The following is a 12,339-nucleotide window of genomic DNA, read 5'->3' as shown; positions in this document are numbered from 1 at the left end:
CATACCAGGAGCACCAGTCCCTTAGGTACAGTGGTCCCAGACAGTTAAGGGCTTTAAAGGTCAGAAGCAAAACCTTGAAGCCGATTCAGTACTCAACTTGGAGCCAGTGCAGCTGGCAGAGCAGAGATTGAATATATGCTGTCATTGGGGGCCCCGTTAGTACCCACTCCTCTGCATCCTGGCCAAGCTATAACTTCTGGATCAACTTCAAGGGTAGCCTTATATAGAGTGAGTTACAGTAGTCTAGCCTTGAGGTGACCTTTGTGTGGATCACAGTAGCAAGTCAGAGCTAGAGAGGAAGGGAACTCAATGCCTGACTTGGTGGAGTTGAAAAAAACCAGCCTGGCAATATGTGCAACCTGAGCCCTTCTATCACTGCATACCTCACATGCACACATTCTTGAACACAAGGAAACTCTCTTCTGCTGACACCAATCTTTGGTCTATAACAGGAGTGGCCACAGTTGCTTAATGTAAGAGCCACACAGAATAGACATCAGTTGTCTGATTGCTGCAAGAGCATCATGTTTGAGGGAAGGAAGGAAAACAGATGGGGAGAGGGGAAGGAGAAGTGGAAAGAAAGCAACTTTAATTTTAAATGCAATGACTTAAAGAGAGAAATGCCTTGTCCAAGGGAGCTGATGGGGCTGTGGGGGCTTCAAGAGCCACAGAATATGTGTAAAAGAACCACATGTGGCTCCTGAGCCACAGTTTGGCCACCTCTGGTCTATAAGGTCAGTACTGTCTATTGAACTTGGGAGGTTTTTCATGCAAAGCAGGTGCTCTACCACTGAGCCACAGATGAAACTTTTTCTGCCACAGAGATGAGCCAAAGGGAGAGCTCCACCTACTTAATGCCATTGTTTCAGAGTGGTTTTAAGGCACAAGCGTAGAAAAAAAAATGGGGAACTATCGTTCGCATTCTGCTGTGGTTTTGATTCTGCACCTCTAAAAATTATTTAATGGGACTGCATCAGCTGATGTAATTCTTGACCACTACTAGCTTCTAGTGGCCCCTGCACAGAGCAGAAGATGAAGCAGAAGTCCCAGAAGAGCTGTAGCTGGAGTTGGTTGGAGCACAGTGGCAAGTTCCTGGGAGGCTGAATTTCAGCTCAGAGGCTGGGTCAGTGGCAGGCCATGGTCTATCCGACCATCTCGACATTGATGGCTGGAATAAGGATACCGGCCAAAGGTCAGGTAAATGGATGAAGAAGCTAGTAGAACTGAGAAGGACTAGGGAAGTAGAAAGACACTTGGAGGAGGAGAGACACTTGGAGCAAGCCTAGTCAGCAGTAGAGCCTGACTCGGAAGTAGATATCTCCAGGTTGGGGGAGCCAATGAGTGCCTCAGAGTGGAACCATGCTAGAGGACCTCAGAGGACAATACTGCCCCTTCTTCTACTCTTGGGCCTTTAGTGCCACACAGCGCACCTTTCAACAGACCTGGAAGCTTCCATGTCAGTCATATGAATTAACAGATGTTGCTGGATGCTACTGACACGTGGTCAGAGAACACAGGGATACATGTACACCACCACCGAATAGGCTTCAAGGCTATGAATTGTTTAGTTAAGAACAGCCCTGCTGGGTCAGACCATAGACTCATAGGGCCGCCAGCCTCCAGGTGAGACCTATTACAGTGGATCTCCAGACAACCAAGATCAGTTCCCCTAGGAAAGAAAGGCTGCTTTGGAGAGTGGGCTGTATGCATTATAACCTGCTGAGGCTCCTCCCCACCTCTCTATTCTCCAGGTATTTCCCAACCCGTTGCTGGCAGCCCTGCTCATATATACCAGCACCCAGTTTCTGCTAGATGCTAACCAGATGACATGGGAGGCCCACAAGCAACACAAGAAATCACCTAGCAGACCAACTCAAATTGTAGCAGACTGCCTCTGAACATGGAGGTTTCAGTTAGTCATTGCAGCTAATAACTGTGGATAAATCTCTCCGCTCTGACTTTGTGTGATTCTCTTTTAAATCTAGCTAGGCTAATGGCCATCACTACCAGCTGTGGCAGCAAATTCAGTGTTAATTATATTGTATATGAAGAAATGCTGTCTCTAATCTGCCCTGTATCTATTGCCAATCAATTTCATTGTGTGACCTCAAGTTCTAGTATTGCAAGGGAGAGAGAAAAGGTTTCTCAGTACTCATTCTCCATACCACGCATAATTTCATAAAGCTCTTTTATTTTACAAGCTTTTCTTCTGTTAATGAGTAAGGAATCAGCAACGGTGTCTGGCACAATTGTAACAGAAATGTATGATAAGAAGAATGTCTCGAATCCAAAGCAGCAATCGCACATGACATTTGGGGGGGGAAAGAAACTATGGAGAATTTTTTTTTTTTATTTCCAGGATTACCTCAACCCCCTTGCACATCAACAAGCCTTGTCCTCCTGCCAAAACTTCACTTGTTTAGACAAACTTCAAGCGTAACCTCTCATTTCAAGTCTTTTAATATATAACATCCATCTCTATTTCTTAGCCATTTTCATGTTCATTTTACAAATAGAAAGAATGGCGTGTTGAAAGTTATCACCCAGCACCACATAAAATATTAAGTTACCAAAGGTATTTAACGAGGCTAAGGACTTAGTCACAGTAAAGACATCCCGGATCTGCTTCTCTATTTTGCAGCTGACAGGATAGAACTTTAGCTCAATACGAACGCCTCGGAAGATGTGAAACGGCAAGAAGCACAAATAGAAGACGGCCAGGAGGACAATGGCCAGTGTGCGAGCCTTTTGCTTGAAGGAAGTGTGAGTGTGAGGCCCTCTGGCCAGCGTGTAGATAATCACTGCATAGCAAAGAGTCACAAGCACTAAAGGCAAAAAGAAAGCAAAAGTCGTTAGGAGCCAGTTGAACAACCGTATAGAGTCCAGGTCTTCTGAATTAGTCAGGTCCAAGCAAATGGATCTGTTCTCTCTTTCTTCTATGGTAATGAAGTGGATCATTGGGCTAACCATGAGCAGAGAAACAATCCAGACTGAAGCACAGGCCGTGATGGCCCATCTCCGTTTCTGAAGGGAGAAGCAGTTCATGGGGTAGACGATGACGAAAAAACGGAAAAGGCTGAAGCAAGTCAGGAAGAGGATGCTACTGTAGGTGTTGAAGTAGAAGGTGAAGCGGATGAAGGTGCACATGAAGCTTCCAAAGACCCAGTGGTCTCCATTGATTGAGTAATGTATCAGGAACGGAAGGCAAGACACGTACAGCAAGTCCGTGATGGCCAAGTTCAACATAATGATTGTGCTGCTTTTCCAGGGCCTCATTTTGAAGACATATACAAAAATGACAATGATGTTCCCTGGGAAACACACCAGAAAGAGAAGGCTATAAATTATGGGGATATAGAACTTCTCAAATGAGATGCCTTCAACCGAACAGTTCCTGAAAGCAGTTGTCTCATTTTGCAAAGAGGAGAAGTTGACCGGGCCTTCAGTCCTCATATCCATGGCTGTCTCATTTAACTCTTGGAGAAGAAAACAAAAAAAGAGGTTATTTTTTAGATGCAGATTTGAGCAAAGCCTCTCATTAGGACTGAAGAACGTGCAGGTGACTGTCAGGTTACAGCATGCATAGCATAGCAGAAATGGGACAGGGAAGAGACAGAAGTCCTCTGTAGAACTTTTCCTGTGTGATATACAGAAATAGCAAGGATATTTAGACTTCTGTTATGGGAAGGCAATGCAGATGTAATATATTCTTTAATATTTTTTGATTGAAGAGCAGACCAAACGTACTCATCATGTAGAGGCAGCTTTTCTGTTTTGGCACCTGAGTTGAGGGAGGAGAATACCTCTTTTGAAAATTGCTGATGTGTATGACACTTATTCCTCATTGTATTTTAATTATGGTTTGTTTCCCACCGTGTGCTATGGAGTTGATGAGAGATTGGGAGAGCAGGAGGGTGGACTAAATGGGAGGGATATACTGTTGGTGTAGCCAAATGCAAAGGGAAACATGCCTCATGTATCTTCAATAATGGCAGAGGAGAAGGACCCCTGCCAGAAAGAATCTTAAATCTGGACAAACCATGCAGGGTTGCCATTCCTCAGTTGGTGGAAGGGGATCCCCAGGTTTGAAGGCTCTCTCCCCACTTCAGGATTATCAGAAAGGCAGGGATGGGGTTGAATGTCTACTGGGCACTTCATTATACCCTATGAAAACCAGTACCCATAGGGTATAGTGGAGAATTGATCTGTGGGTATCTGGGGCTTTGAGGGGGGGCTGTTTTTTTGAGGAAGATGCATCAAATTTTCAGCATAGCATCCAGTGCCTCTCCTCAAGAAAAATCCCCAGGTTTCAAAAAGATTGGTCCAAGGGGTCCAATTCTATGAGCCCCCTTAAAAAGGTGCCCTCATCCTGCATTATTTCCAATAAAGGGAAGGCATTTAAAAGGTGTGCAGTCCCTTTAAATGTGATGGCCCAGAACTCCCTTCAGAGTTCAGTCATTCTTCATAGAATCATAGAGTTGGAAGGAAGCTCTAGGGTCATCTAGTCTAACCCTCTGCACAATGCAGGAAACTGACAAACACTTCCCCCTAAATTCACAGGATCTTCATTGCTGTCAGATGGTCATCTAGCCTCTGTTTAAAAACCTCCAAGGAAGGAGAACCCACCACCTCCCGAGGAAGCCTGTTCCACTGAGGAATCGCTCTAACGGTCAGGAACTTCTTCCTAATGTTGAGCCGGAAGCTCTTTTGATTTAATTTCAACCCATTGGTTCTGGTCCAACCTTCAGGGGCCACAGAAAACAATTCCACACCATCCTCTATATGACAGCCCTTCAAGTACTTGAAGATGGTGATCATATCACCTCTCAGCCGCCTCCTCTCCAGGCTAAACATCCCCAGCTCCTTTAACCTTTCCTCATAGGACTTGGTCTCCAGATCCCTCACCATCTTCGTTGCCCTCCTCTGGACCCATTCTTGTCACAGCCTGGCTCCACCCCCAAAGTCCCCAGATATTTCCTGAGTTGGACCTGGCAACCCTACCACAAACACTTCTCTAATGGTGCAGACAGACACATTTTACGCAGTAGGGGGGGAAATTGGATAGGGAGAATGCGGTTTTTGAGCCCCATGAGTTCAGCAGAGGTGCTTTCTGCATACACATGCTCAGAATCGCAGTGCAGGTATCAGGGTGTGATTTGGAAATCAATATTGACTCTGAAATAAACATTTGCTTCACTCCTCAAACTATCAATACGCAATATAGATTTCACATTTACATCAGACTATATTACATCAGACTTAAAAGTCTATAAAATTTCAGAAATTAAATAGAATAAGCTTTGTGATTAATTTGGTATTTTTAGTCTGCTTTGATCAATTTTTAAGATTTAAAAACCCGCAATTAATCTGCTAGCACTGATCAATTACAATTTATCAGAAACAAAGAAGTGTCACAGCAAAGGCAATACAAAACAATACAATACCTTTCTTCAAAAAACCCACACAATAATCACATCTGCAACATTATGACACTCTCTAGCTGGAATATGTCTATGAGATTGGTGCTGATTTATGCTGTTATTCCAGCTCCTTTCCAGTGTTATCTCTAAGCAGAGTTAGCATGAGCTAGCTCACAGATTTTTAGCCTCCAGCTCACGCATTTTTGTCTTAGCTCAGGAAAAATAGCCCCAGAGCACAATAATTTATGTAGTAGCTCACAACTTTAATATCAGTAGCTCACAAAGATTTTTTGCTCACAAGACTCTGCAGCTTAGAGAGAACATTGCAAGTCCCTTCTAAAAATCTTTCTAGTCCAATTGCTTCCATTTACCATAAGGTAAAGGCCACTGTGTAAAAAGGATAGTTTTTCGAGTTAAGTGGTAAGATTTGTGTGAAAAACAAAAAGTCTAATTTCCTTCCTGTTTTGTTGCCCCCTGTAGTGCATCGCCATTTAAAAGTCTGGGGGAAGATGACTGCCCATATCTCAGAATTGTTCCCTCTTTACAGTATCTCTGTCTCATTTAATACCACATTCCGGGTCACACTCTCACATGATAAATGTCCAAAATTAGACAGAGGAAAAATTCCAGTTACCTGGGAATTCATTATAAACTTGCTTCTCTGTTCCATTGTCTTGGCGGTGTACGATGAACCTCCCCAAGTGTGCAATCCATATAGCCTAATACCTTTGGTTGAGTGCAGCCCCTCTGTAGCTGTGGCTACAGGAATTATATACCTTTCCAGACTCATGTAAATTGAGAGGTCACAAAAGAGGGGTGTGAGTGCGTGGCCAAGGTTTATATTTCACCTGCCAGGCCTGCCTTCTTTTGCATGATCTTCCTTTTCACTGTTTGCATCCAGTCTGCAAAAGCAGGAACTGGCAGTCACTCTCTGATAAGCAGCTTATTTGCGCGTTGCAAGGAGTGACTCCGCGGTTAATGGATTCAGATCTATTGATACAGATATAATGTGACCAGAGTAGATGGAGCTTTACAGAATAATATCAGCTAAAATCCTTGCTCCGGGCTGCTTACCATCTGGAGAGCAAGTCCAATGCTCCCTCTAAGCTACAGAGTTTTGTGAGCAAAAATTCTACTTTGTGAGCTACTGGCATGAAAGTTGTGAGCTATGGCGTAAATCAGTTTGCTCTGGGGCCATTTTTCTTAAGCTAAGACCAACATCGGTGAGCCAGAGGCTAAAAAACTGTGAGCTAGCTCACAGCAACTCAGCTTAGAGGGAACACTGGAAGCAGTCCTTCTCACATGCCCAGCGTGTTTGTGTTCAACTTGCTGAATGAGTGGGGAAGAAAGCAGGGGCAGGTATTACAGAAGGAGAGAAGCGGAAAACTGGAAGGGAACAAGGGATAAAGGCGAGCAGACATGAGTAAGTATTCTTAGGCTTTATTTTGGTTGGGGATTAGAACTAGCCGGAGTCACCAACTGGTCCCTGTAGGGCTGCCTTTGATGCTTGTTTAGGAATTAGCAGGTGTTAATGTTGATTTCCTTCCTGTGAAAAGCTTTGCCTGCTGATTTCAGCTGCGCACATCTCTGAAAAGCATGAATACAGATACAGACTGAGGGCTGAAGCCCTAAGACTACAGAAGAGGCGGGTTTTCAAGGAAGAAAGCGATGAAACCACAAGGGGTGGGGAGAGGGAGAAAGTTTCAGGAATAAGAAGCACTGAGGGTGAAAAAGTGGAGTAAAGAATCGCCAGAATCATAATGGGATATGAAGGAAGAGAAATGGAGGGAGTAGAGCAATGCCAGGAAAAGCTTGAAGCGCATGGTCCTATTTTAACCATTCTTTCCATGGGAAGCAGGGCATTTTTTGTAGCAGGAACTCCTTTGCATATTAGGCCATGCATCCCTGATGTAGCCAATCCTCCTGGAGCGTACGGTAGGCCCTGTACTAAGAACCCTGTAAGCTCTTGGAGGATTGGCTACATCAGGAGTGTGTGGCCTAATATGCAAAGTAGTTCCTGCTACAAAAAAAAGCCCTGCTTCCATGCTGCAGATTTTGTCATTATACAATTTCCAGGTGAAAGTACCTGCTTTGAACTCCCTTGATCACGTAATTGGATTGTCTTCATGTTCCCAGAAGTGAAGTTTGTCTCAAGCATAGTGTAGCACCAGTCCAAGAGCTCTTGCAAGCTCAAGCCATCACTGTTCTAAGATGGAAACATGATAGGGGATCCAAGAAGCCAGTGTGGATGAACAGAGAACTCCGTGGTGAGTTAAGAAAGAAAAAGGAAATGTTCATGAAATGCAGGGAAGGACATACCTCTAAAGAAGATATCTGAGGGCTGCTAGGCACTGTCATTTGGCCATCAGAGAGGCCAAAGCTTAGGGTCAGTTGTAGGCACCGGAAAAGTGGGCAGGTGTGAAGAAGATGCAATTCAACCAAGATCAGTGTGGAGTTCTATATCTGGGGAACAAAAATGAGAAACACATACTAGATGAGGGGACACACTTCTGGGTAGCAATGTGTGTTAACAAGATCTTGGGGTTCAGGTGGAGTGTAAGCTGAATACGAGCAGTCAGTGTTATGCAGCAGCAAAAAAGGCTAATGAGGTCTTGGAGTATATCAACAGAGGCATAACATCCAAATCATAAGATGTCAAAGTCCCACTGTACACCACATTGGTCAGGCCACATCTCAAGTACTGTGTGCAGTTCTGGAGGCCTCATTTAAATATATATAGCACGAGCCCTGTGACGCAGAGTGGTAAAGCTGCAGTACTGCAGTCCTAAGCTGTTTTCACGACCTGAGTTCAATCCCAGCGGAAGCTGGGTTCAGGTAGCCGGCTCGAGGTTGGCTCAGCCTTCCATCCTTCCGAGGTCAGTACAATGAGTACCCAGCTTGCTGGGGTGGGGGTGGGAAGCGTAGATGACTGGGGAAGGCAATCGCAAACCACCCCGTGAAAAAGTTTGCTGTGAAAACCTTGTTAAAGCAACGTCACCCCAGAGTCGGAAATGACTGGTGCTTGCACAGGGGACTACCTTTACCTTTGGGTTTAAATTATGGGCAGAAAGACACCAGCTGGATATTAGGATTTTTTATTTTATTTTTTTACATTACGTGTTCTTCAGCAGTGGAATCAGTTACCTGGGCGGGGGTGTGTGTGTGTGAACTTCCCCTCATTGGTGGACATCAAGCAGTGGCTGGATGAACACTTGTCAGGAATGCTTTAGGCTGAGCTTGCATTGGGGGGGGGGGGGGCGGGGAAGGGGTTGGACTAGATGGCTTGTATGGCCCCTTCCAGCTCTGTGATTCTAAGAACCTTGCGCCTGCATAGCAGCCTTTAGTAGCTTTTAGACTATACAAGAATGAGATAGTTTCATGTACTAGAGAAGAGGCAGCGTCTCCTGGGGTCCTTCTGTTCTGGTCATAAACTGGACTAGCTTGTATTGAGCCAGGAGTGGTGTGCACTTTGTCCCCTCTTTGCGTCTGCACACTCCGATGCGTCCTTTAAATTACTGACATTAGAATGTATTGTCTGCTTTTCGGCCCCATCTGCTCAGGGGCATCTGTTCGAGGAATGATCGCAAGACGTGATTGCAAAATTAGCAAGGCTTGTGGGCAAACAGAGGCACTCAAGTTGTACATCTCAACTGAGTGGGGTTTTTTTGGGGTCTTAAGAACTGGAGGTGGAACCAGCAAACCAGGGAGAGGGTTGGGGGACAGCTGCCATCAAATCATGCAGGTAAACCATGCAACTCTGCAAATTGGATGCATCCAGGTGTACTTGGAGGTCTCCAAAAATTTGGTTTCTCAGTTTGCCACAGGCTGACAGGCTGTGAGCTGAACCATTGGTTCAGGGAGAAAAATGACAGTAATTATTTTGTAACACCCTGATTAAAAGAAATATATGCTCAGAAGTAACTGTCATTTTCCAATGCAGTTTATCAGTACAAATATATCACCATCCTGATTCATTCACATACTTGTTGGGGAGGGATGATGGCTCAATGGTAGAGCATCTGCTTGGTAAGCAGAAGGTCCCAGGTTCAATCCCCAGCATCTCCAATTAAAAAGGGTCCAGGCAATCAGGCGTGAAAAACCTCAGCTTGAGACCCTGGAGAGCTGCTGCCAGTCTGAATAGACAATACTAACTTTGATGGACCAAGGGTCTGATTCAGTATAAGGCAGCTTCATATGTTCATATGTTCAAACCCAGAAGCCAATACTGCTCTCATTAACCTCCATCTCTGGCTGCATTCTAGTGGATTACAGTGTGTCTGATTGCTTAATTAGGTAACTAGTGGCTGTCACCTATGCTGTTAAAGTAGCAGGCTCTCTAATGGCTGGTAACCTTATTGCCAAATCAGTTGCCTTTTGTAAAGATGTAGTACTTTGGCACTTTTTTCTTGTAAGAAATTTTGTTTTAACAAGACATAAATGTCTTTATGTATGATGATCAAAGGAAAGTACATTTAGAGTGGAAGTGGCAAAGCCCACAACAGTTTTTTAAATCTATAAAGAGTGCATCCAAAGTATCAGGCCTCATTTTGGGCAGGAGCTCAAAGGAATGGAGCTCCTGAACCTCTAAATTTTATTGTGCTCTTTCTTACCTTTCTCCCCCCACCCCCCCGCAAAAAAAAAAGTTTGCTTCTGAGCTCCTTTGTTAAACCCCCCTGTGAGAATTTTGCTGAACTCTAAGATTTGACAAAGTTTCTAATATTTCCCCCCACCAAAAATGGAGAAACAACCAAAACATATAAACAGATGGACAGATAAGTAGGAATCTTGATCATGCCACTGTGGCCACATAGGAGATAGTAATTCTAAAAGTATGATGAGAGTAAGGTCTATAATTCAAGGTAGATTTTAAGGTAGATGCTGACTGAGTTGAAATAATTTACTACACCTTCTGGTGATGTCAGGGGTGTGTGACATATAAAAACGAGTTGTGCTATTGAGCTCCGGCACCTCTTTTTCTACAAAATGAACCCTGCAGAGTATGCTTTCTGTTTAAAAACAATTTTATTAATTTGCAATATATTGTTATAGTATTCTTTAAAAAGAATTAAATATATATATAAATTGAAAACAATACATCACATTTTTTCCCCTTCTCGCCTTCCCTTTTCTTGACCCCTGCCGGTGTTTACTTAAAATTGTATAAAAAAGACCCCAAGGTAATTTAACAAATCAAGAATCTCCATTTTAAAACTTTATAACAATAAAGAAGAAATAAAAACAAGAAAATAAGAAAAATTAACTCTATAAGTTATTCTTCATTTTTCTCCTTTTACCTTAAATGCAAAGCAAAAAAATTTTCTCTTTATAGACTAGTCCATTATTCCACCACACTTCAGCTATTATCAAAAATCACTAAATGTCCCTTTACTTTCCATTGTTTTTCAACGTAATTTTGAAATTTCTCCCATTCTTTTTGAACTTCTCCAAATCATAGTCTTGTTAAGACTTTTGTAAGTTTGTCCATTTCACTCCAAGACAGAACTTTTAAAGTCCAATCCCATTTTTCTGGTATTTTATCTCGCTTCCATAACCACGCATATAATGTCCTTGCAGCTGAAAGCAGATACCACACCATCATTCGATCTTGTTTTGGAAAGCTTTCCATTTGTAATCCCAACAAAAAAGAGTCTGGAGACCTCTTAATGTCATAATCTAAAATTTTTGACATTTCTTTCTGAATCATTTGCCAAAATTGTTTTGCTTTTTCACAAGTCCACCACATATGGTAGAAAGATCCTTCATGTTTTTTACATTTCCAACATCTGTCTGACACCTGATTGTTCATTTTTGCAAATTTCTTAGGTGTCTTGTACCATCTATACAGCATTTTAAAACAATTTTCTTTAATGTTGTAACATGTCGATATCTTCATAGAGTTCTTCCATAAACACTCCCAAGATTCCATTTGTATTTCTTTGTTAAAATTGATTGCCCATTTTATAATTTGAGATTTAACTACTTCATCTTCCGTAGACCACTTCAATAGCAATTTATAAATCCTTGAAATCCACTTTTCATTATCGCCCAACAGCATTCTTTCCAATTCTGTTTGCTACCGTCTTATACCTTCATTTTTAATGTCTTGTTTCACCAAGCTCTTCATTTGTTGTAGTTGAAGCCAATTATATTTGTACTGTAATTCTACTGTAATTTATGGCCTGGGACCTACCTACCTTAGGGACCGTCTCTCACCACATGTTCCCCAGAGAGTGCTGAGATCGGGGTCTCAGAACCTCCTTATAATCCCTGGGCCAAAGGAGGCCCGTCTGAAAGTGACCAGAGACAGGGCCTTTTCGATTGCAGCCCCCTGTTGGTGGAACCAGCTCCCGGAGGAGGTGAGGGCCCTGCGGAACCTTGAACAGTTCCGCAGGGCCTGTAAAACAGCCCTCTTCCGGTTGGCATACAACTCATTGATATCGGGATGCCTGAATATTTAAACTTACGAACATCAGAATATTGAACACTGGAATACTTGAAGAATTGATTTAAGGAAGAGGTAACATAGTGAGCTTTATGTATTTTTATGTATTTTATTGTATAATCATTAATGTATTTTAATGTATTTTAAACTGATTTATTGTTAGTATTTGGTATTGTAAGCCACCCTGAGCCCGCCTTGGTGGGGTACGGTGGGATATAAATTGAACAAATAATAAAATTCAGCTGATTTTAGTTCCACCTTTCCTCTTTGTATCTTTAATAATTGATTATACGTTAACCACATCCCTTCATCTGTTTCTGAGGATAATTTTATTACTTCAGTCGGCACAATCCATAGCGGCTTTCTCTCATCACCATATTTTTTATATTTTAACCAAGTACTTAGCAGATTTCTTCTTATATAATGGTGTGAGAAAAAACCATCCATCTTATTTTTCCCATAAAACATATAAGCATG

The 12,339-nt window shown here is 42.8% G+C and overlaps 1 protein-coding gene across 1 annotated transcript; it reads right to left on the bottom strand.

The window, feature by feature from the left end:
- Positions 1-2,478: 2,478 nt before the first annotated feature.
- Positions 2,479-3,468, bottom strand: LOC132568887 (2-oxoglutarate receptor 1-like). Its single transcript, XM_060235071.1, has one exon. It carries the CDS (start codon positions 3,457-3,459, stop codon positions 2,479-2,481), a length of 981 nt encoding a protein of 326 aa, XP_060091054.1. The 5' UTR covers positions 3,460-3,468.
- Positions 3,469-12,339: the final 8,871 nt, after the last annotated feature.

This window comes from Heteronotia binoei, chromosome 3 (genome assembly GCF_032191835.1).
Source record: "Heteronotia binoei isolate CCM8104 ecotype False Entrance Well chromosome 3, APGP_CSIRO_Hbin_v1, whole genome shotgun sequence".
Taxonomy (NCBI): domain Eukaryota; kingdom Metazoa; phylum Chordata; class Lepidosauria; order Squamata; family Gekkonidae; genus Heteronotia; species Heteronotia binoei.
This window is presented reverse-complemented; position numbering and strand designations above follow the sequence as displayed.

What these genes read in the sequence shown, in the direction of transcription:
- LOC132568887 (XM_060235071.1), bottom strand. Translation starts at nt 3,459, where the DNA reads ATGGATATGAGGACTGAAGGCCCGGTCAACTTCTCCTCTTTGCAAAAT.